Source organism: Bubalus kerabau, chromosome 20, assembly GCF_029407905.1.
Source record: "Bubalus kerabau isolate K-KA32 ecotype Philippines breed swamp buffalo chromosome 20, PCC_UOA_SB_1v2, whole genome shotgun sequence".
Taxonomy (NCBI): Eukaryota; Metazoa; Chordata; class Mammalia; order Artiodactyla; family Bovidae; genus Bubalus; species Bubalus kerabau.
In genome coordinates, this window is record NC_073643.1 from 48,066,173 (window position 1) to 48,086,114 (window position 19,942).

Genomic DNA, 19,942 nt, shown 5'->3' on the forward strand with positions numbered 1-19,942 from the left:
CTGACAATTTTTTAAATAAAGTATGAGCCAAGAAACACATACCTGTGCACTGGATTTGACTGAGGGAATAGACGCTTGTGGCTGGATGAATCACAAGCTTTAATAAAGATTGCCAGGAGAAATAGCAACAAATTCAGATATACAGATGATACCACGATAATGGCAAAAAGTGAAGAGGAACTTAAGAGCCTCTTGATGAGGGTGAAAGAGGAGAGTGAAAAGGCTGGCTTAAAACTTAACATTCAAAAAACTAAGATCATGGCATCCAGTCCAATAACTTCATGGCAAATAAAAGGGGAAAAAGTGAAAGCAGTAAATAGATTTTCTTTTCTTGGACTCCAAAATTACTGAAGTGGTGACTGCAGCCATGAAATTAAAAGACGCCTGCTCCTTGGAAGGAGAGCTATGACAAATCTAGACAGTATATTAAAAAGCAGAGACATCACTTTGCCAACAAAGGTCTGGATAGTCAATTTCCAGTAGTCATATATGGATGTGAGAGTTGGACCATAAAGAAAGCTGAGTGCCGGAGAAATGGTGATTCCGAATTATGGTGCTGGATGGAGAAGATTCTCTGAGAGCCCCGTGGACTGCAAGGAGACTGAACCAATCAATCTTCAAGAGAATCAACCCTTAGTATTCATTGGAAGGACTGAGGCTGAAACTCCAATACTTCGGTCACCTTTGCAAAGAGCCGACTCATTGGAAAAGACCGTGATGCTGGGAAAGATTGAAGGCAGGAGGAGAAGGTGGCGACAGGGGATGAGATGGCTGGATAACATCACTGACTCAGTGGACATGAATTTGAGCAAACTCTGGGAAAAAGTAAGAGAGGACCGAGGACCCTGGCATGCTGCAATCCATGGGGCCACAAAGAGTTGGACACAACTTACTAACTAAACAACAACAAAAGGTAAACACAGGGAAGCAAAAGTGGCAGAGCCCACCGAGTAACCAAACCCTATCCCTTGGGCTATTTCTACAGCACTAGTTCCCCTGTGTGGTTTGCCCACCAGTACCATTCACATCACCTGCAAACTTGTTTGAAATGGACGTTCTCAGGCCCCACCAGCCCAACTGAATCAGGATCTCTGGAGCTGGGGGTGAGCAATCTGTGTTGGAACAAGCCCTCCAGATGATTCTTATTCTCATCAAAGTTTAAGAATCACTATGTTATAGGAATCAGGTTCCAGCCTTAAGATCATTTTACTCTCTCCTGAACCATTTCCTGTTTCTATAATTTTGAAGATAGCAAACAACAGCACAACACAACCCTCTACCAAATACCTAACATTCAAAATAATAGAGAAGGATGACCGCTCAGACGTGATGCAGCATCTCACTTTAACACAGTAACAAATCACATTGCCATTTTATACAAATGTATTACCTGCACCTTCACAGAGAAGTCATCAAGAAGATGAATGCATATGCATATGAATGTCATGGAATGCTCCAGAATGGAGCAGGAGGAGAGGGATCCTGCTATTAATTTCTAATCATAGATTAGAAAGGCCCTCTTGCTACAGAAAGTCTGCCTCTGCTTGATAATGCTGCATAAGTAGATCAAACTGCTTCATGGAAGGCTGAAATTTGCAGGACCCTGGTTCTAATTAATCCAAGAAAGTACCTGGCCTGAAGTCAACTCTGTTTCTTTGGAAAGATGTTGAAATTCCTTTTTTGTCTGAAGAGTTACAATTTTGCAGCCTTTATCCTATGCCTCTCCCAGCAAGTAAGGATAGGATGTTTAAATTTCAATATTCCTGCTACAGCTATCCATCACTTATCACTTAAGAGGGATTCATGTGATTCAGCATATAAATCTCACATGTTAATACATTTGCTGTTAATGGAGCTGGTTATTAAAAGGCCCATTTACTTCATTCTTTTATTTAAGATGGTCCCAGATAATGTAAACTACCCTTCAACATGTGCGAGATGTCATGGCACCTGTGAACACCTTGTTTGAGGACAACGCATCCGCAGCCCCACCACGTTTACTGGCGCTGTGCTTCCAGGCTCCTCAGTCACGCGGCCATGCCTTAGGGCTGTACATTACCAGGTAGTGGCCACGTGCTCAGCAACGTCATGCACTGTGGGTGTGCAAGTGTGAACAGCATGCCCCCTCCTCGGCATCATGTACATTTATCAGGTATTAAGTCTGTCCTCTACCTTTCCCTGGAAATCATCACCTGAAATATCTCTTAAAATCACTTTTCCAACAGTGAACATCCATCTTATTCAACTACTGAACTCTACAGTCAGTGTTAATTGTGAGAGCTGCATTCAGCCATACTTATTCCTGGATATCCCTCAGGCAGGTGCCAGGCCAGAGGCCCACCTACTCTCAGCAAGCTCCGAACAGCTAGTTTTCCCTCCAGCTTCAGAAATAACGGCTGTCTCTAAGGCTGAGCAACAAGGGAAGGAGATGTTATCCATTTGGGGAGCACATTCTACAAAACACATGTGTCTTAAAGCACCAGAGCCGTGCTTGGTGAGGCGAGACGACTGTGTTACCAAAGACACGGGGGGACCGAGAATGACTAAAAGGACAAGGAGTGCCAGCTCACAGTGCCTCAAGCGTGCATGCCTTCCCGTACAGTTGAGTGCACAGTTGTCATTTGTCTTCTGTTTCTTTCTGCCGTGCCTGTGGTTAGCTCAGTTCCCAGAAATTAAACATACAAAGTTGAAGAAGCAAAACAGACTTCTTCTAAACAGTCTCATGCCCCTACAGAGACAGTCAGAGTCATGCCACTGCCACGAAGGATAGGAAAGGGCCTTTGTGATACTTGCAGGCTAGCGCCCTCTCTGATGAACCTCTATTTCTTGCTCAGACCTCACCATTTAGTTGAGATAGTGATCACCAGCTATCAATCTGCTGACTGGTGTCTACCTGAGGTGCTTAATAAAAACATGGAATCCTGGGCCACATCCTCAGAAATTCTGACTCTGTAAGTGTGCAACAGGATCCATAATTTAAAAGCTCTCCATAGGGAATTCAAACTGGCTAACAGCTTGAAGAACCTCTGGGTTAAGGCACTCAAAAGACACCAAAAACATTGATATCTGTCACTGACACCCTAACATGTGGGCTTATCAAATAAATAAATCTTAACTTGGAAATAAAAAAGAATTTGAATAGAGAAGAGACAAGCTTTGACAAGACTAAGCAACAGCACTGGGGAATGAAGAGGAGATTCTGGATGGCAATGTGGGTACAGGAAGGAACTACAGGAACATGGAAACAGAGGAAATGGCTACAGGGCCACATGGTTGCCTTCCCCATTCTATAGGTGCTGGGTTCACCATGCAGCTCTGGCTCCATGGAAAACATAAACAAAGAGAAGCACTGTCCATTATGGACACAGCACACCTCACAGTGACTCTTTTCACTGAACATATTGAACACTTCTACATGCGTTTCTTCTCGCTACCAAAAAAAGTTTCATTTTGAAAACAAGGAAAGCCATAGTATTCTGTTTTGGTCAACCAGAAAACACAAGGCTGAGAAACCATAGGTCATTATGAGATGAAGTCCACACGGGGTACTTATCCATGGACAAGCTGGAGGTAATAACGCAATAGAGATCCTCCACAGATGATGGCACCATGATGTCATCAACATCGACTTACCTTTCGATCTGGCCAATTGTACTTGGCAAAGATCGTATCATAGGTGTCCACTGCCCCATCAGTGATGAGCATAATGGCCTGGCTGCAGATGCTTCCTTGTCCAGTGTGGTTGAACTGTGGAAAGAAATAAGTACAAACTGAAAAACACCTCAGAGGGCTATGTGTACCCATGAGACTTCGGAAGCATGAGATCTTAGGTTCAGGAAGCCTCTTAAAATGAGAGTACATTCTGCACCACCAGAAAGAACCTATAGGATAAGCCTCTGCCCACTTATGGATCTCCATATTTACTCTGAGAAATTGAAACTAAATACAGACCACAGAAGAGATTTCCTAAAAGTACACACAAGGTAGGCGTGAGATTCTAGGATAGTCAACCTCTCTTACCTTCAAACATGGATAGTGCTTCAGAATATAAGCCCAAAGGAGTTGGCAGAGCAACCTTTTACAAACACAATTATGGGCAACAGAATATGTGATGAGTAACATCTCTTTCAAAATCTAAATGAATTTAGTTTGAATGAGTCTAATGGATACAGATTGTGCTATGTAATAAAATCAAGGAGGTTTTGTACACATGGAGAATAAAGTTAGGAGCATGCCAATTCAGAATATACTGTAAGCACTCTTTTTAGGGTTTGTTTTAAACATGTATTTGTTAGCATGTAACATTATATATTATGTATGTTAGTATGTGCAGCTTGCTGAAATCCCAAGATTGTGCCCACTGTGATACCAATTCTGTACTTCAACTTTCAGTTTTACAGAGCATTTCAAAAGCGCCCAGCCTTTGTGAGTGGTAGCTTGGCTGACTAGATGACAGCTATCAGAGATTTGTGTCCTTCCCTTGAATCATGGGTGAAGAATCTCCTTAATGAATGCTATTAATGCTACAAATTCAAAGCAGTGTCCTTTAAAAACCCTACAGTTACATACCAATGAGGAACACACAAAAAGATTTTAACTTTCAGTAGTGAAAACTCCCACCACTACAAACTGTGAAGTTGCTTTTTTTTTTCATTTATTTTAAAATTATTGCTAAGTGCCCACACAGTGCTGAGGATGAAACACAGAATAATCTCTTCCCTCATGTAGTTTATATTCTGTTTGATGAGATACCAAGGTAAAGGAGTAAATTATGTTTGATGTTTGATAATGGCGATGCAAAGTTAAAAAAAAAAAAGTAGGGGGATAGAAAATGCAGAGGGGTAACTTTAGAAAATATAGTCTGGGAAGCCATTAATGAGGTGATGACATTTGAATAATACCAGAAGGAGGTGAGCATCTGGGGCAAGGGCCTTTCAGAGAGGGCAAAGAGCATGCACACAGGCATGAGTGACAATGTATAGGATGTTCTAGCTACTAACCATGACATGGGGGAAGGATAATGGTCACCCTTGGATTTGCTGCTGACTGATGAACCAGAGCTACCAGAGCACTCACACTGAAGTGTAATGCCCAGTCTCCATGAACTTAGATTTCTAATGTGGAGTTTGAAGTTGCAGTGACGTTAGAGAAGAATGGATGAATGAATGGATGGATGGATGGAATGGATGGCCTCGTGGTCATATTATAACAAAGTAAAACCAACTCAAAACACGGATGGAATACCATAGTATAGTGGAAAATATTCAATCTTATTTCAGCACCACAAACTGGTACCTAATATAAATTCTCTTTTGAGAATACTTTTTCTAGGGACTAGCTCGGTGGTCCAGTGGCTAAGACTCCACACACTCAGTGCAGGGGGCCTGGGTTTGACCCCTGGTCAGGGAACTAGAGCGCACATGCCATACCTAAAGGATCCCGGATGCTGCAACTAGAACCAGGTGCACTCAAACAAAATTTAAAAATAAGTAATAAATAAATATTTTAAAAGAATACCCTTTTCTTCATTTATAAGATGGGAACAACATGCTCATAAGGTTGTTACAGCACAGATTATATGCCCATTATATGCTGGGCTACAAGTATGAACTTACTGAATCTCTACTAGTCTCTGAGGTACGTACTATCATTATCCCCATTTGACCAGTGAGGAACACAGGCACAGAGATTAGCTAACTTGCCCAAAATCACACAGCAACTATCTGCCATAGCTGAGATGTGAACCCAGGTAGTCCAGCTCCAGAATCTATTCTCAGATTCAGTACACTCAGCCTAAGGCCTCCCAATCATGAGATGACGCTCCTCAATCTGATAGCTCCACAAGTGTTCATTTCCTTCTCCTGTTCTTCCTTGTTCTATTCTTTCTAGTGTTCCAGGGTCACATGGCACACACCAAGGTCACTACCCCGAGAGTGACTGCTCCTTAAATTCTGGGCCTTGAGAATGTGGCTCACTTTAGTCCTGACCCTTGCAGTCACTCCTGCAACTCTGACTGGGCAGAGTGTCCTTAAATTAATAAACACACAAGGCACGTGATACAGTGTCAGCAGGTGGAAATACCTGAGAACTACCTAAGACCATTGGACCACAAAACTTTTCACATAACTTCTTTTCTACTATCTTCATTGACATAACTTACTATTCTAGAAAACTCCTGCTAAAGAAGGTGAAAATTGCAAATAACTTTAGTGCTTATTCCAGGAACTTCCTAAAAGACCCATCAACTCCTAAACAGAAAGCATCAAAGGACAATTTATACCCTGAGACTTTTTGAACCTCTGACCTCAAAATCTTCCCTTGCTGCATCCACCAATCATAAACTATAATTTAGGATTTATACCGTCTTAACGAAGCATTTTCCCTCTCTTCCACCCTGAGGACCCATTTAATAGTCTCAATAAATGACTTTGCCCTTTCCACTCTGAGATGCTACTAAGATTCTATCATCATAGCGCAATAAGAAAAAACAGTCTTGCAGCCTTGTCTTATCAACAGGTTGCTCTGGAGATTTTCTGGAGAGCCTGCGATTCAACACAGCCTTCATGTCACTGGATAAACCCAGTAATGTGCCACCGAATACAAGTGATCTATTCATTTGACCACAGAGGCTGCAGAAGGGAAAAAATCAGGACACCTCGAGACAGTTGTTCATGTAACTCATTTGAAAACACCCAGGAAAAACTCTCCCTAACAAAAGGCAAGAAAGAGAGGGAAATGAAGATATCTGAATACTGCACACTGGAAGAAGGGGCTGCCCCGAGCTGTTTATTTAAATCCGTTACTTTCTTCCATGGCTGAGTCCCTGGTTTTCTCTGCAGCAATCTGCAGTTGGGAGAATTTTGAAGAATGCAATTAAATTCAAATGCTTTGATGAGTAATATCTCTTCTCTTCATATTTGTCTAGAACTTTTTTTTTATTGAATAGCGGGAGTGATGAAAGTGTTTTCCATAATAATAACAATGACAAGGGCCTGATGATGAACGACAATTAGCTCAGTGATTCATCAGTTAGCAGCAAAAATTTCAATGCATCCTGACATTTAGAGCATTTGGTTGTGATTAACAGTCTTTGAAATGTCACCGAATTTTATTTAATTGGCTAAGAAAAATTTTTTAAAGGTAATCACTGCAAAGATTGTATTCATCGCCAAAAAAGATAATTGCAGTTGTCAGATGACAAGGTAGATGCTAACTACCGGCTCTGTGTTCTTAAGAGAATCGAATGAATGCAGCAGAGATCAATAGCTAGAAGGGTTCTTAGAAGTTTATTTGAATGCTCCTTTCAAAACCATTTGTACAACAACTGCAAGCCTTTAAATCATCTGAGCAAATGCTGAAACTGAAATGCAGGTAAATGCAAAACAGAATTAACTTCATTTAGTTATAGGAACTTCTGAACCATGCTAAGCTATAACCACAATTGGCATTTCAATTGTGTGTGTCTAAGAGAGAAAGAGTGTATGTATATGTGTTTGTGTGTTCAAGAAATAGCTTTTTATTTCATACTGGCTTGCAAAAGCAGACATAATACACAGGAAGAGAATTATATCACTAAAGGTCATATTGATGAAGTGGAAAATAGCTAAAGCTTCATTTTCATGGGAGATTAACCATCTCTGCGTTTTTCAAAGTGTTTGGCTATTTAAAAGCCCCATGGCAAGAAATAGGATGGAAATGTTTCTCTCTCTGGGATAAATGTGCACTCAATATGGTGCCAACTGTCAACAAATCTCAGGCAGGGACATTTTGAAACATTTTTGTTCCTTCCATTTCTTACTTTCTGGAATTTATACTCCACCCCTCAGATTTTCTGACTGGCCAGACCTCAAAGGGCTTTTACCATAAAGGTAGATCAAGCAGGTATGTGGATGGTTTCCCTGGTTCAAAAAAGCTTCTCTCACTAGAATTCAAGGGAAAAAGTCCACCATGCATTGGTGATGTTCTGGTTCTTGGAGGTGTTGGAAATACTACACCCTCTTAAAGGATAAAAAAAATATTATGCCTGAAGGTGTGCCTGGGGAGCTGTGGGTTCTACAAATTCTATCCTGATGTTATAACATGACACAGAGAGTTCCTGGGTCAATAATTTGAGTGCTGGTATCAGATCAGATCAGATCAGTCGCTCAGTCGTGTCCGACTCTTTGCGACCCCATGAATCGCAGCACGCCAGGCCTCCCTGTCTATCACCAACTCCCGGAGTTCACTCAGACTCACGTCCATCGAGTCAGTGATGCCATCCAGCCATCTCATCCTCTGTCGTCCCCTTCTCCTCCTGCCCCCAATCCCTCCCAGCATTAGAGTCTTTTCCAATGAGTCAACTCTTCACATGAGGTGGCCAAAGTACTGGAGTTTCAGCTTTAGCATCATTCCTTCCAAAGAAATCCCAGGGCTGATCTCCTTCAGCATGGACTGGTTGGATCTCCTTGCAGTCCAAGGGACTCTCAAGAGTCTTCTCCAACACCACAGTTCAAAAGCATCAATTCTTTGGTGCTCAGCCTTCTTCACAGTCCAACTCTCACATCCATACATGACCACTGGAAAAACCATAGCCTTGACTAGACGGACCCTTGTTGGCAAAGTAATGTCTCTGCTTTTGAATATGCTATCTAGGTTGGTCATAACTTTCCTTCCAAGGAGTAAGCGTCTTTTAATTTCATGGCTGCAGTCACCATCTGCAGTGATTTTGGAGCCCAGAAAAATAAAGTCTGACACTGTTTCCACTGGTTCCCCATCTATTTCCCATGAAGTGATGGGACCGGATGCCATGATCTTCGTTTTCTGAATGTTGAGCTTTAAGCCTATAGACATATTTTAAAAGGTCTGTTCACTGCAGGACTGCTAAGGCCTCTAGTAGCAAATGAACTGTGAGTCTCCAAAAGGAGGATGGCATCCCACACCTTGACCACAACACCTATGTTGGAGCCTTGAAGCAGACAGCATTCCACTGGGCATTCCAAGGGGCCACTGGCTTAGGAGAGTTTTAAAACAAATTTGGTAAGTGAAAGGCATGGGGAGAGGAAAAAGTACCAGGGCAAAGAAAAGAAGAGAGGGGGATGAAGGGAAGCAGAGATTCCTGAGGATTTGGGCAGGGAGTAGGACCAAAGCATTAAGGGTAGGAGCTGCTTCTAGAAACCTCAGGCAGCCTGGGAAAAATTGAGGCTGCCTAATGTCTCTGTGGTCAAGGTGATGGCACTTCCCACCCAGCCCAGCATGACTGAGAGGGAGCTGGCGCCACTGCCTCATGCTGAATCCTCAACCCCCATCCAGCATGGCTGGCTTCATGACATGTGACGTACATAGCTGTACAGGGCCCCACACTTGGTTGAACACTCTGGTATCACTCTCCTAAAATTCTTATTAACTTTTGAACAAGCACCTGCATTGTCGATTTGCACTGGGCTTCACAAATTAAGTGACCAGTGTTGGGTCTATTCCTAGTCTCATTTTAAAGATGAGGAAAATAAAGGTAAAACCAAGCAGAATTTTTTCAAGGTCACACAGCAAGCTCTGAGTGGGTCAGGCTTCTCAACCCAACCTGCCTGACTCCAGAAGCCACAAACTTTAACACAAGAAGCATCTCCTAACTCTTTACTCCTTCATCACCTCTGTCAAAGAGCAGGAAAACAGAAATCTGCAAGGTACATTTCCAAGCAAGGGACTCCCTTCCCCCATCTCAGAGTAGCCTCCCCCTGCATTAGATACCAGGTTTTTGAAATGAAGAAAGCCAGTTTCCCAAATGTGGCAAGTCCTTTCAATATCACCCTCTAGAAAAAGCCTGCTAAACTGTGGAGATCAGCATCTCCAAGCCCTACGAAGGTGCCTATTCAGGGTTCAAAGTGTTAGTCACTCAGCTGTGTCTGACTCTGCAATCCCATGGACTGTATCCTGCCAGGCTCCTCTCTCCACGGAATTCTCCAGGAAAGAATATTGAAGTCAGTAGCCATTCCTTTCTCTAAGGGATCTTCCCTAGCCAGGGAATGATCTCAGGTCTCCTGCATTGCAGGCAGATTCTTTACTATCTGAGCTATGTCAAAAGCTACCCAAGGTTCAAAGTAGAATTTAAAGATGTAGCTTGGTCTTTGGCTCTGATCAGTCAAGTTCATTAATTATTAATACATTGTTAATAGGTATGTGCTGTCCCAAACACTGAGTTGTTCATAAATGCTAATTATCTGTAGCCAGGTGAGTAGGAAAGGCCTCCGGTTTGTATAACGGTAGCTGAAATGACACCCTCCCTCCTTATTTTCCTCTCCTCTGCACTGATACACGATACTGACTCAGCACTGAGATGTAAATAGCCTTCTATGTGCCAGCAGATATTATTGGTAAAAAAAAAAAAGAGTACAGAATTAGGACCTATCCTTGGCTTGAGAGCCCCTGTAGCTTAGTGGTAGAAGCTCAAGCTATGGAGTCAGACATAACTGATCACCAAAACAAGCCACACAGTGCTAGGTGAATGCTCACCTGGAAGCTGATGGCTGGTGGCTTGCAGAGCTACCTGGAGGAGAAGCCTTTGAACATCCAGTTGCTTCAGCTCTTTTGGAACTTAAACATAGCTGTCACCCCATTCAGGGCTTGCTTGCTCTCAGCTCCACTCCATATTTTTTTTCCTGAAAATCACATTTCCCAGACTGGGCAATAGTTTTGACAAGTTTTGTCTTCAGGCGAATACTGAAGGACTCAAGGGAGAGGCCAAGGTATTTATAAGCCATTTCTCCTTTTCTCTCTGCTTTGGGGGCCTGGGCATTTTCCAGCATTGGCAGCATCGCCTCCAAGGCACTAGCTTCCACAGGACAGGCCCTTCCCTAGCACTGCAGCTCCTGCTGGGCAGCCCCCTCAGTGGTTTTGCTCTGCTCTGGTCGGCCACAGTGATGAGGCTCTGATGGCAGCCCTGCCTCCTGTGGTCCTTCCTGACCCAGAGGGGCGCTGCCTCCTGCTGGGTTAATCCACGGATTGGTTCATTCTCTGTTTGATTTCTCAGCTTTCCATCCCCTGTGCAACCAACTTCCTGAGTTCAACTCCTGCTGTTTGAAATACCTAGAGTAGCTTCTATTTTTCTGCTTCTTAACATCTAAATCACTACCTCCTTGGTCCAAAGCCACCATTGTATGTCACTCAGATAATGGCCTTCCTGCTATTGTCTTTGTTTATCAATAAGCAGCCAGCGGATGCTGTTGAAATCCAAGTTGGACTCTGTCATTCTCTGCTCAGATTCCATGACTTTCCACCCCACACAGAGGAAGAGCCAAAGTCCTCACTGGGTCTATTAGGTGCCACAAGATGCTGCTGCCTCTGTGACCTCGTTTCCTAGTACACTCTTTCTTTCCTACTTGCTCTTGCCATGCTGGTCTCCTTGCTGTACCATAAATACACCCTCCCTCAGGGCCTCTGCATTTCCTGTTCTACTTGTTGAAAACTTGTTCTTCAAGGTACCATATAGCTGCTCCTTCACTTCCTTCAGGTCTGCACTCCAGCGTCACCTAACCAGAGAGCTCTTCCCCCAGCCAGAGAACTCTTGACCTCATTCTATAAAGGAACAAGCCCTTATCATTTTGGAACAGTAGAATTATTGTTCTCCATAAGACTACTCATTTCGTATGTCTCCCATCATTAGAATTTGGGTCAGCAAACTTCTTCTGTAAAAGGCCATGTAGTAACTGTTTTAGTTCTTACATGCCATATGATATCTATTGAAAATAATCAATTCTGCCACCGTAGTTCAAGAACAGCCATAGACTATATGTAGTCAGGTGGGCATGGCTGTGGTCCAATAAGACATTATTTACAAAAACAAGATGGAAGCTGATTTTTCTCTTGGGACATAATTTGCAGACTTTTTCACTAGGATGTTAGGGCCATTAAGGCAAATACTTAGTCTATTCTGTTCACTGGTGTACTATTCCCAGTGCCTGACATTTAAAAAGCATGCAACCTATAGTAGTTAAATAATACAGAATCTGCATTAATAAAGACAGTCATTTATTATCCTACTGCCCTCCCAGAGTAAAAAGAACACAGAAGTCACATGATGCTTTAGCTTAACACGATTGCATTCAAGGGGCAGAATCACCAGCCCAAAATTCCACAACATATTTCACAGGATGTTAACAGGTGCTATTAATATTGGAAATTCTCTGTTCTGCAAAGCAGGAGAAATAGTAGGTACAGTGGGGTTTGCTTTTGCAGGACTTCCCGAAGCCTCCAGTGCGCACTGCATATTGCGCATCTCCAGGGGGCAAGAGGAAGGTTGGGATAGGAAGCGCCTGTAACACTCCCTGAACATAGCACACAGAGAAGCCCTTCTTCCTCTGAACATTCCACAGGCAGGGATTCAGTGTGACTCACAACAAGGAATCCACTCCATGAAGAAACTGAGAGTTTCTCAGAGGGAGAGAAATCTGTGGTCGATGGTGCTCTAGTATTGAGACACTGGTGGCCCCAGAGTCAATGACGGTGGCAGGTGAGTCCGCTGACCAGACTGTACCATGGACTCTGCCCAGCAGGGGGCTGGGATGGCCTCCCAAACTGGACCTGGTTCCCCAGCCTTACCCTCTTATCCCCTTCCTGACTAACAATAATGCTGGCCCACGAAAATCCCATCTATTCTCTTGGAGGCGAGAAAGGCAAATCAAAGAGGAGCTTACATCACTGAGAATATTGAAGGCTTCATTCAGAGCTATATCCAGCATTCCAATTCCTTTGGCAAAAAGTTTGTCCAGATGCTCCCTGAAGTGCTGAAACAACAAAGCAAAAAAATCCATTAGCATCCGTCCTGTTATATGAAATACCAACCCTGAATGAACAAGCACATGCCAAGGCAAAACCCATTATTCTCAGGCCCCAATGGCCATAATTCAGTTTTTGCCTTCCAAATTCAAAACATAAGAACTTAATATAAAATTTACCTTCCATATGTATTTTTTTTAGCTTTGATTACATGTTAGGGGAAAGAAAGTTAAGATTTTGGTGAAAAGTTTATAATTTGTTGAAAATGTCTGCCTCCCTCTCCAGTTTCATCTCCTGTGACTCTCCACTCTTCCAGGGAGTGCTATGAGCTCCACCTACCCCTCCCTTCCCCTACTTTTCCACTCCATCAGTTTTTAAGACTCCACACATGCTCCCCCTCCACACTCTCCATGCATCTTCTGCCTTCCCCTTATCTGCTTCTCTCTTATCTTCTCAGGGCACTCACCCCTTCTTGCCCTAGGAAGCCTTCCCAGAACACCCACCCCTGAGAGCGTGGAGTGCTTCCTTGCAAGCCCAGGCTGCCATACCAGGCTCAGATCCACCGTGCACTTAGCACTCCAGGTGTGTAATCACCTTATTAGATTCTGTCCCCACTCAAGACTGTGATGTTTCTAAGACAGGGCACATCTGATGGTCTTTTGTTTTCCACATTTACCACATTTCTGACACATATAATTGGTGCTCAAAAGCCACCTCCAAAGAGCCAAAAGTCAAAGTGAAAGTTGCTCAGTTGTGTCGGACTCTTTGCAACCCCATGGAATTCTCCAGGCCAGAATACTAGAGTGGATAGCCGTTCTCTTCTCCAGGGGATCTTCCCAACCCAGGGATCAAACCCAGGTCTCCCGCATTGTAGGCAGATTCTTTACCAGCTGAGCCACAATGGAAGCCCCCAAAGAGCCAAAGAGTGAGGCTCAAGATTGGATCACAACATGAGACCCATGCCTATGGGAGGTAGATCCAGGCAACAAATAAGGAGGGCTTCGAGGAACAGGCAGATGGGAAGGAGGCTCTTCAGGAGCAGCCCCAAGCCTTTCCATCATGTCAGTTCCACAGAAGCCCAGCATCAGCTGGAAAATAAAGGGGACAAAGAAACTGACTGTGAAACCCAAATATCTCTGCTTTCCAAAAAGAGACAGGAGTGGGTCCAGGCCCATGCCCAGGTACATGGGAATGTACATGATGGTCACTGGCCCAAAGCCCATGTTCACAGCAGCACAGCACTTGGCAACACTTTCCAACTGACCCAATCCAAAACCATTTGTTTTCTACTGAAATGAATTATTCTGTTCCCAAAGGCATCCAACCCTTGTCTGCTGGGGAAATAGCTGGAGAAGTCACTAAAGACACTAGGAGGGAGAGGGACAAGAGGGGTGGGTTAGGGGAAAAGGTGTGCTAGTGACTTCCTGGCCTAGGAGTGGTTTCATTTCTCCTACTGTGGCTGCAACCCAACAGTACTCCAAGTATGCCAGACACTGATCACAGACACTGCATCACAGACACTGATCCTAGGATAGGACTTATAGTTCTAAGATGCTGTTCTGCCTGGAGCTTCTGGTCATCAGGATGGGCTGCAGGTTTGCTGGCAAACTGGACTGGAAAGCTTGAGTGGAATCCTTACGGCAATCAGCTTTAATGACATCCAAGCCGAATATGAATCAAGGCTGGATGTGAAGCTGGTAAATCACCCTGGAGATATGCGTACCAACCACAAGACCTTTTCCCTGGGCCACCCCTCCCTCACAGCAACCACACTCTGACGCTCACCAGAGCAGCCTCGGTTCTAGAAGCCTGCTCGATGTTAGGTCCTGAACAAAAACCAGTCAATTGTGTCCACATAACAACCCTGTGAAGTTCCATCATTCCACTCTGCAGAGAGTAAGACTGACGTCCAGTATTGCACCTAAATTCACATACCTCCAAGCTGCCCAGCCCAGGTTCTATCCAGGCCAGTTTCAGCTGCTCTAATTCTCTCCTTTCCACTACACACCCACTGCTGTTTATTGTGTGTGTGTGTGTGTGTGTGTGTGTGTGTGTGTGTGGTGGGAGAGGGGGTAACCTGAATGCCAGGCACTGGCTATGAGCTTGACTTAGACCTGGCCAGTGTGTCTCCAGTATGCCAGCTCTTAGTTTCTGCACTCAACTGAGTCTACAAGTGATTATCAGGTGGCATGCTGAGGGTCTGGGAACTAGGCAAACTACACAGCCAGGAGCCAAGTCTCCTGCTTCTCTATTGTTGCTGCTCTTGACTTGGCAGCAGGATGCCAAACTCATGGCATAGCCTCTATGAGCACTCAGTGGATAAACCCAGAAAGTTGACTGAATCCAGGAAGCTCATGGGTCCCACTGTGGGCAGGCAAGTAGTCAGAGCAAATCAGTCTGCCTTCTCCAAGAAACTCCACCCTTGGAAACCAGACTTGGGCTTGGTAACTGTCACCCCAAGGTGGACCCAGCACATCTTACAGGACACAAAGCCGGATGGCAGGCCGATCACAGATTGTAGAGAGTGTGTTCCTTAACCAGACCCAGGTTCACATCACAGTGGCTGGGCTCTGCCTCAGCAAGTTCGTTCTATTCATCTGATGTCACTTCTGTCAACTGCATTTAGTTGTGCTCAGTCACACAAGTTTACACAGGACATTTTTTATAACATAGCAATTCTTCTTTTAATCCATGTGTAGCTGCATGTCATGTGCAGAATGATGTTTTAGGCAACGTCTGCTTTTATTGTTGGACACTTAGAGCAAAATGCAATAATATGTCATGGAATTCCCCTCAATTTGCTATTATAACAAGGTCAATTGGGATTTTGTTTCTTCCTGATAGAAACTGAGCTCATACACGAAATAGAAAAAATATTTCTTCATGTTAAAGGTTTCTAAATGATGTTACAGATGAAGGATTCTCTCTTTGTTTTTTCCTACCGGTCCTCTCTCTCACATTCAAACCCCCTTTCCTCCTACTCCACAACCTAAACAACTCAACTTCATCATCCTGGTCAACCAGCCTCTGCATTTAACTCTCAGTCCAACCCTCCTCCAAAGTGGGGACAGGGAGTCCTACCTTCCAGGGAACTATCTCCTGTGATGTGACCTCCACTAAGAGCTGCTCTGCCCTTTACAGTAGTCATGAGCTACATGTAGCTATTAATATTAAATTTAATTAAAATTATCTAAAATTAAAAACTCAGTTTCTTGATCACACAAGCCACATTTCAAGTTCTCGACAGCCCAATGTGGCTAGTGGTCATTGGACTGGACTGTGAAGATTAAATTATATCTCCATCATTGCCTAAAGTTATGTTGGATAATACTAACCTGGAGACACAAGAGCTAGACTAGTCGTTCCTCCTTACCAAGCCATCGCCTGATGGTGAGTCAGAGGAAACTCTAAGGCCAGTGGCTATGTATGATTTCTCCTATCCAGCATCCTTTTCCCTTCTGCTGATTTTCCCTCTTCCCCAGCACCCCATAATTTATATGAATTGAACAGTGCTAATCTATCTCTCCTTCCCCAGTCAAGGGTTGGGCCCCCTGATCAGCCCTGTTCAATCTGTGAATTCTATCCCATCAGCCATAGTTGGGCTTCTACTGAAACATGATAAAGAAGATTCTCTCTCCACTGAGATTACTGAAAAGTCAGGGAGGCAGGCTGGTGCTGCCAGCAGCCATGAAGCCACTGCACAGGAAGAGCTCATCTGAATAAATGTAACAGCCAAGGAAGACAGAGCCCACAATGCAAGGGGGCAAGACAGAGTCACGACAGTGTGGCTTGAGCCCCTAGATCCAGCCATGCTTACTTTTCTCAGACAAGTGAGCCAACAAATTTGATTCTTTGCCTGACTAGATTTAGCTGTATTTGGGCCACTCAATTCAAAAGACCTTGATGACCATGCCCATCACATAACCCTGACTGAGGCAATATATCCCCAAAGACCTCCCTGCATTACAATGACCTTTCTCATCTCATCTATGCCCACTCTTCCTCTTCTTAATCACTGTCATTTCATTGCCTGATTTACACATTGTCTGAGTGCCCATGCCGGACAGAGCCAGGCATTTCATACACAGCACACTCCTAGTGCACATGGATGGAACATCCACTGCTTTCCCTCCCCATGGCCTGTACTAACTTGTTGAAGATGAACTCTAGTTGTGTGCATTCCAAGGTTAGTGTCCGAAAGGGAATGAAGGAGCCTGGCTGATTGCCCTGCATCCTCCTGAACAGATTTTTTAAAATGTATTCTCAGGTATGGCTGCTTACTGTAAGATCAAAAATGTTTATATTTAATGCAATCATATTATATTAATACTTGTATGTTAGCAACCAGTATATAGACCCCATGGACTCTGCAAGAATAAAACTGAACTAGGATCCAAGAGACTGAGCCCTAGTTTTGGTTAGACTGCTTACCAGCTCTGACATCCCAAGACAAGTAGCTTTGGTTCTCAGGCCTGTTTTGCTACCTATGAAACGGGGGTGAGAAAGCTTCTGTTTATTTGGTAAAAATAGTGAGAGCATCCATGCCTTAGAGCAGTAGGCAGGAGCCAGGTGACTTGAAGTCCAAATTCCACGCTGCCACTCACCCTCCCTCTATAAGCCTTAGTAAGATACTTCCTTCATTGATGCCTTCTTTTCTGACTTAATTCAAAAGGTATCAAGCTGACTTTTCACTATTATTACAGGAAAAAAGAAGACATCTGAAAGAACCATGATGACAGAAACATTGGAGCATATTTTAATTTCATATTTGCTAAAAGAAATACTTGAAAACACTCCTACAAAACTTTATGCCTCAAACACCTATGCCAACTTCCTGGTTTGCAACTTTACAATCTAATCCACCTTGGAAAATAACTCGTTTCACCTTAAAGGGCTAGGTTTTATTAAGTGGAGAGACATGTGGTTGATTTTACTGACACCAAGGCCTGAGTGTCTCCTAGAGCAAGCTACTGAAGGACAGTATTTGGCTCAGAATTAGCTGAGCCAGGAAATCTGTCCTCAACAATTGTGTGCCAGGAGGTGGCCAGTTTCCATTATTTTTCTAAATTAAAATAAACAATTTATTGGGAATGGTGACAGTTCCATTTTATTATTAAACTTCAATAAAGGAGGAGGAGGGTGGCTTTTTATCTTTGCTTCAGGCGCTCATGCAGCATATGCTGCTGTCCGGGAGAAGGCCTCCCTTCCAAAGCAATTAGTGCAGCTTAACGCCTGGGGAGATGAACCAGCACGAGCGCCGCGGCTGCTTACGCCCGGATGCCAGCAGGCACAGCGAGGCCACTTATCTCTGTGAAACAGTCACAACATCCAGGCCAGCGGAAGGTCCTGGTGACACAACCCTCTCTCTCCACCAGCATTTGATTTAGTTGAATCAATTCTGATAACTCTGGGATAATAGCAATCATGTTTTTTCCTATGTAATTATAATGAATGTCTGAGTCCTCCCAATTAAAAGCAAGGGATTAATATAAAAAGTGGACATCAGGAGACAAAACAATCCCCCATCCACGGAGTTGATGAGAGTCGGTGGTTCTGGCTGGGGTTACCTGGGGGAAAGGCTAACAGCTACCTATCAGTGATGCCCATTCGGGTCACTAGAGTTCAGCAGACCTGTATTTTGTGCCCACTACATCTGGACAAGGGATTGCTGCAGCCACAGGAAGGCTTTCAGAAACTGCCTCACCCAATTCCTCCAAAGGCAGCCAACCCTGGCTGGATGATAACTGTATGCTGGGCACTGGGTACTTTCATCCATAACCTCACTCTATCTTCCTAAACACCCCTAAAAGGTACTATTAGGTTCCTATTTAACACACAGGCAAATGGAGTCTTCGAATGGTAAAATATTTGTCCAGGATGGCAGAGCAAAGTATGAGGAAGGTGGGTTTCAAAGTGCAGAGCCCCATATTTAAATCCATATTCAAACAGCCCTTCTAATGCACAGGGTGCAGCTCTCGACATCCCTGATGATGCAGCATACAGAGCCCCTAGGGATCTCACACAGGCCTGGTTTCAGGGGCACAAGACGAAAGTAGCCACACAGGGCCCTGTGTTCAAAGGGCCTGTGCTTGGTTTAATACTATGTTGTCACTGCCTGGAAATTCTTAATAATCTTACTGTGGAGTCTTTTTTTTTTTTAATGAGATCCAATGGAACAAGATTTCGCATGTGAGCAAAGAAGATATGGGAAGTGTGCAGGCCCCTGTTCCTTGCTGCCTGGGTCTCACCTAGCATCTGGCAATGCCCATGGAGTGCAAAATTCTGATGGACAGCTACAAAGCAGGTGTTCATCAAACATGCCTGGCTATGTTAGGCTGTTTTGTACTGTGGTCATCAGATGACAGACTAAAATTAAGGAGCTAAAGGTAAGAGTGCCCTGTAGAAGTTCTCCAATCATCAGCACTATCAGTAATAAGACATGGTACCACTCACCTTCTCCTAAAATAGTGATACTGCTCACATCAACATAAAATCAGCCTGAATCAAGAAGCAGTGTCCCAGTGATCTTGACTGCCTCATTCTGATGTCTAACTCCTCACAGGAATTTCCAAACATGCCTTTACACATCTCAATGGTTCCATTACTATTGAGCTCTAAACCCAAACCGCAGAAGCCCATTTGCCAGAGACCCAGATGGCCTCCACACCTGATACTAGGCCACAATATGATTTCATATAAATATGGCCTCTTCATCATGATATAGTTTCTCCTGGAAACAGACCCTCCTTCACCCTCATCTCTGGGATAATTCTCTCATGCTCCAGCAAAGTCTGAGAAATTCCTTGGCTGAATTTTACACCAACTTTTGGGCATATATGTCATGGATCTATGGCATGAGTGCTCAAGCCAAGGCTGGTATACAGAAAGCATCTAATAAACACTGTGGCCGTCAGTACCACCTTGCCTTGTCTTGGGAATGCTCTCTCTGCTAGGCCTCAAGTGACCCCCATGGACTACCTATTATCTAGAAACCTTTTTCTATAATGTTAGGGGCACATTGTGATTTTTTTTTCCCCTGGGGAAAGCTCCCCTGTGTCTTCTTTCTCTTCACTACACGCGTTTCCCTTCTACATGCTGCAGAGAGAAGCACTTTGTACACTTCTTATGACACCACTATCTCAAAGTGAATCAGACTGTGATTAGATTTTGTGGGAAAGGCAGATTTTGAGATGGT

At 43.9% G+C, this 19,942-nt stretch overlaps 1 protein-coding gene across 1 annotated transcript in view; it reads right to left on the bottom strand.

Annotated features, from left to right (window-relative positions):
* CACNA2D3 (calcium voltage-gated channel auxiliary subunit alpha2delta 3) overlaps positions 1-19,942 on the bottom strand; it is a 908,562-nt gene that overhangs the window by 388,799 nt on the left and 499,821 nt on the right. The window contains exons 10-11 of the mRNA XM_055556946.1: positions 12,666-12,755; positions 3,634-3,747 (exon numbers count right to left, since the gene is read on the bottom strand). Coding sequence (XP_055412921.1) covers positions 3,634-3,747; positions 12,666-12,755 — 204 coding nt within the window. The remainder of the gene's footprint in view (positions 1-3,633; positions 3,748-12,665; positions 12,756-19,942) is intronic.